The sequence below is a fragment of the Equus asinus genome, chromosome 18 (genome assembly GCF_041296235.1).
Source record: "Equus asinus isolate D_3611 breed Donkey chromosome 18, EquAss-T2T_v2, whole genome shotgun sequence".
Taxonomy (NCBI): domain Eukaryota; kingdom Metazoa; phylum Chordata; class Mammalia; order Perissodactyla; family Equidae; genus Equus; species Equus asinus.
Window position 1 is genome coordinate 28,382,989 of NC_091807.1, and position 2,657 is coordinate 28,385,645.

The following is a 2,657-nucleotide window of genomic DNA, read 5'->3' on the forward strand; positions in this document are numbered from 1 at the left end:
GAGTTCAAATCTCTCTAGAGGTGAGTTCTACAAACAGCAGGAAAAGGAAAATGAACCAAAATGGAATTGTGCCACAAATGAAAGGAGGAAAGAAATTTTTTTAGCATTCAACAGCTAAGAAATGTTCCTGTTTATAATCAGCGTGGAGAAACACTAACACTAAAAAATGCAGTATATTTGGATTAAATTTAGAACATTTTTAAGGAATTTTTAAAAATTGAAATCTCAACATAAAGGGACAAGTGGTTAGGCTTCACCCTATCCTGCTGCCCAGTCTGAAATCAGAATAAGATTTGACTAAAGTCAACCATTACAGGTTGAAACCGATTGACAAATTCAAAAACATAAAAGTACAGTAAAATAAATAACCAGAACAAAAATATTTGTGCTGAATGAATTAGATTTATTAAGAGACTAACAGCCAAACCCCTTCCCACCCACACGCATTTGTAATACATTGATGTTGATGCAGAATTTAATACTAGATGAGCAGAGCAATAGTAAGAGGCAAACTTCTTGCTTTACTGCTAAAATTCAGGTATGTTAAAGAAATACATTTTGCTTTCTTTGGCTGTAGATGAGTATCAGTTCAACATTTGATGCCTGGGTAATTTGTTCAGCATCATCAAAGACCTGGACCTCAGTAAGACATTAGCAAGAAGATGGAAGATGCATCTCCCAAGCACATCTGAAGGCAGGAAAGCAGTCTTTGCTCTTCAGGTTGTCCTATGCATAAAGAGTTGATTGAGAGTCCGGTAGTTGCCTGGAGCCGTTGGTTCATCAGTAGGTGCTGTAGCCAAAGCCAGAGCCAGAGCCCCAAGGCCTGGAAAAGCTGCCACCATAGCCACAGCCCAGGTTGCTGATGTTGCTACCACCAAAGCTGTAGCCCAGGGAACTATAGCCATTGCATCCAAGACCATAGTTCAGGGGAGAGCCCAGGGGCACGACAACATTCAGGGGGGTGGCTCTGAAGGTCCCATGGAAGTTGGTTCCATAGCAAGGATAGCCTGGGAAGTAGCTTCCACAGCTGAAGAAACGAGTCATGGTGGCAGGAGTTGAGAAGGATTTGGATCAATTGGGAAGAGCAAGTTACCCAAGTGTGGATGGAGTTCTCCTGCACGGGGCTTTTTATACCTCAAGCTGGTGGGCATGACACGCTTGTCTAGACATCTTCCCATTCATTTGCATAAATAATTCTATCATTTGCTAATAAAATGCATACAAAGGAACCCACAGACTCATTGCCCACATTTTTTTGGCCTTCCTGTTTGCAAAGGAATGTGTTGTATCTTCAAAGCGAGTGATCATCCTTGACATACAATTGAATTCTTTTCATCAGCAACCCATAGTTTACTGTTCTGATAGCATCATGTGAAACTCTAAATCCTTTGATTATAAACTCCTCCCTACTGACATAGCTAGATTTAAAAAGCTTTGGCAACAATGTAAACGCTTCTAAAGCTTCCTGAAATTCTCTCCATATCTCATTCAAAAACATTGGTATACTAACTGCTTAATGGGTACAGTTTCTTTTGGGGGGAAGAAAATTATTTGGAACTAGGGGTGGTGGTTACAAAACACTGTGAATGTACCAAATACCACTGAATTGTTTGCTTTAAAATGGTTCGTTTTATGTTCTATGAATTTCATCGCAATAATTTTTTTTTAATTTTTAAAGTATTGCAACACAAGTTCTTCAGCACAAGTCTTTTTACAGAGACTGCAAGGACACCAAAGAATAGAATGGCTGTGGATAAACCACTAGTAATTTTCATGTATTTCATTTATGAGCATCCTCCTTGTTAACATGTATTTTTTTTTCACAGAGAACATACAATCTTTGGTTGTAAACTATCTAGAACACTGCCAAGCTCTCTTGTAGAGTTGCCACTCTGGGGCTTAGTGGAATGATGCCCAATTTCAAAGTCATGTTATACCATGTTTGGTTCTTATTGACTCCTGGTAAAACAAGCCTCGATGCCTTGACCCACTGTGCAATGCCAGTTGGATTTAAGAATGCAGCACTGACTTCTGCTCCCATTTCACCCTGTAGGGCCATTTCTCATGATGAAGGTAAGCCAGAAAGAATTTGAGCTCAGCAAAGCTAAGTCTATTTCAATTCAAACGTTTAGGAAATAATCTTTTTTGTAGATGAAAAAGAGTCTGGATTCTTTGTAAAGTAGAAAAAGAAAACTTTGAGGACACCAACTCCTTTGATGTATTCCCGCCTTAATGGACAATCATAGAGCCTAACAGGCAAAACTAATTATTCCAGTCAGACCTCTCTCTCTTTATTAAGATTCCACCTGACAGAAGAGCTTTCTACAGATTATTTTACGTAAGTAGATATGATTTCTTTTATTCTACAAACTGATTACATGTTATGAGAGTTTGCAGTTGGAAGGAATCAAAAGATTAGGTCTATTTTCAAATTCAGTTTTTAAGAAAAGAAATGAATTGAAGTGATAAGAGGCTGTGTCAAGGGTGAAAATTATATAAACTCTACATCCAATAATCCAGAAAACTCAAAAATATGTCTGTGAGTAGGAGAGGGCAGAGGTGACTAAGAATTATAAGTGTTTGGGTGGTTGCTTGAAAAATTTAACTGCTGATTCTCCCGTGCAATGACATTCCAACCTGTAATTTGGACCTGCTGC

The 2,657-nt window shown here is 38.6% G+C and overlaps 1 protein-coding gene across 1 annotated transcript; it reads right to left on the reverse strand.

The window, feature by feature from the left end:
- Positions 1-391: 391 nt before the first annotated feature.
- Positions 392-1,086, reverse strand: KRTAP7-1 (keratin associated protein 7-1). The gene has a single exon (XM_014866745.3). The coding sequence runs from the start codon at positions 1,042-1,044 to the stop codon at positions 781-783; it is 264 nt and encodes an 87-aa protein (XP_014722231.1). The 5' UTR covers positions 1,045-1,086; the 3' UTR covers positions 392-780.
- Positions 1,087-2,657: the final 1,571 nt, after the last annotated feature.

Bases quoted from the DNA above. Each gene is read 5' to 3' on its own strand.
- KRTAP7-1 (XM_014866745.3), bottom strand. From the start codon at position 1,044: ATGACTCGTTTCTTCAGCTGTGGAAGCTACTTCCCAGGCTATCCTTGC.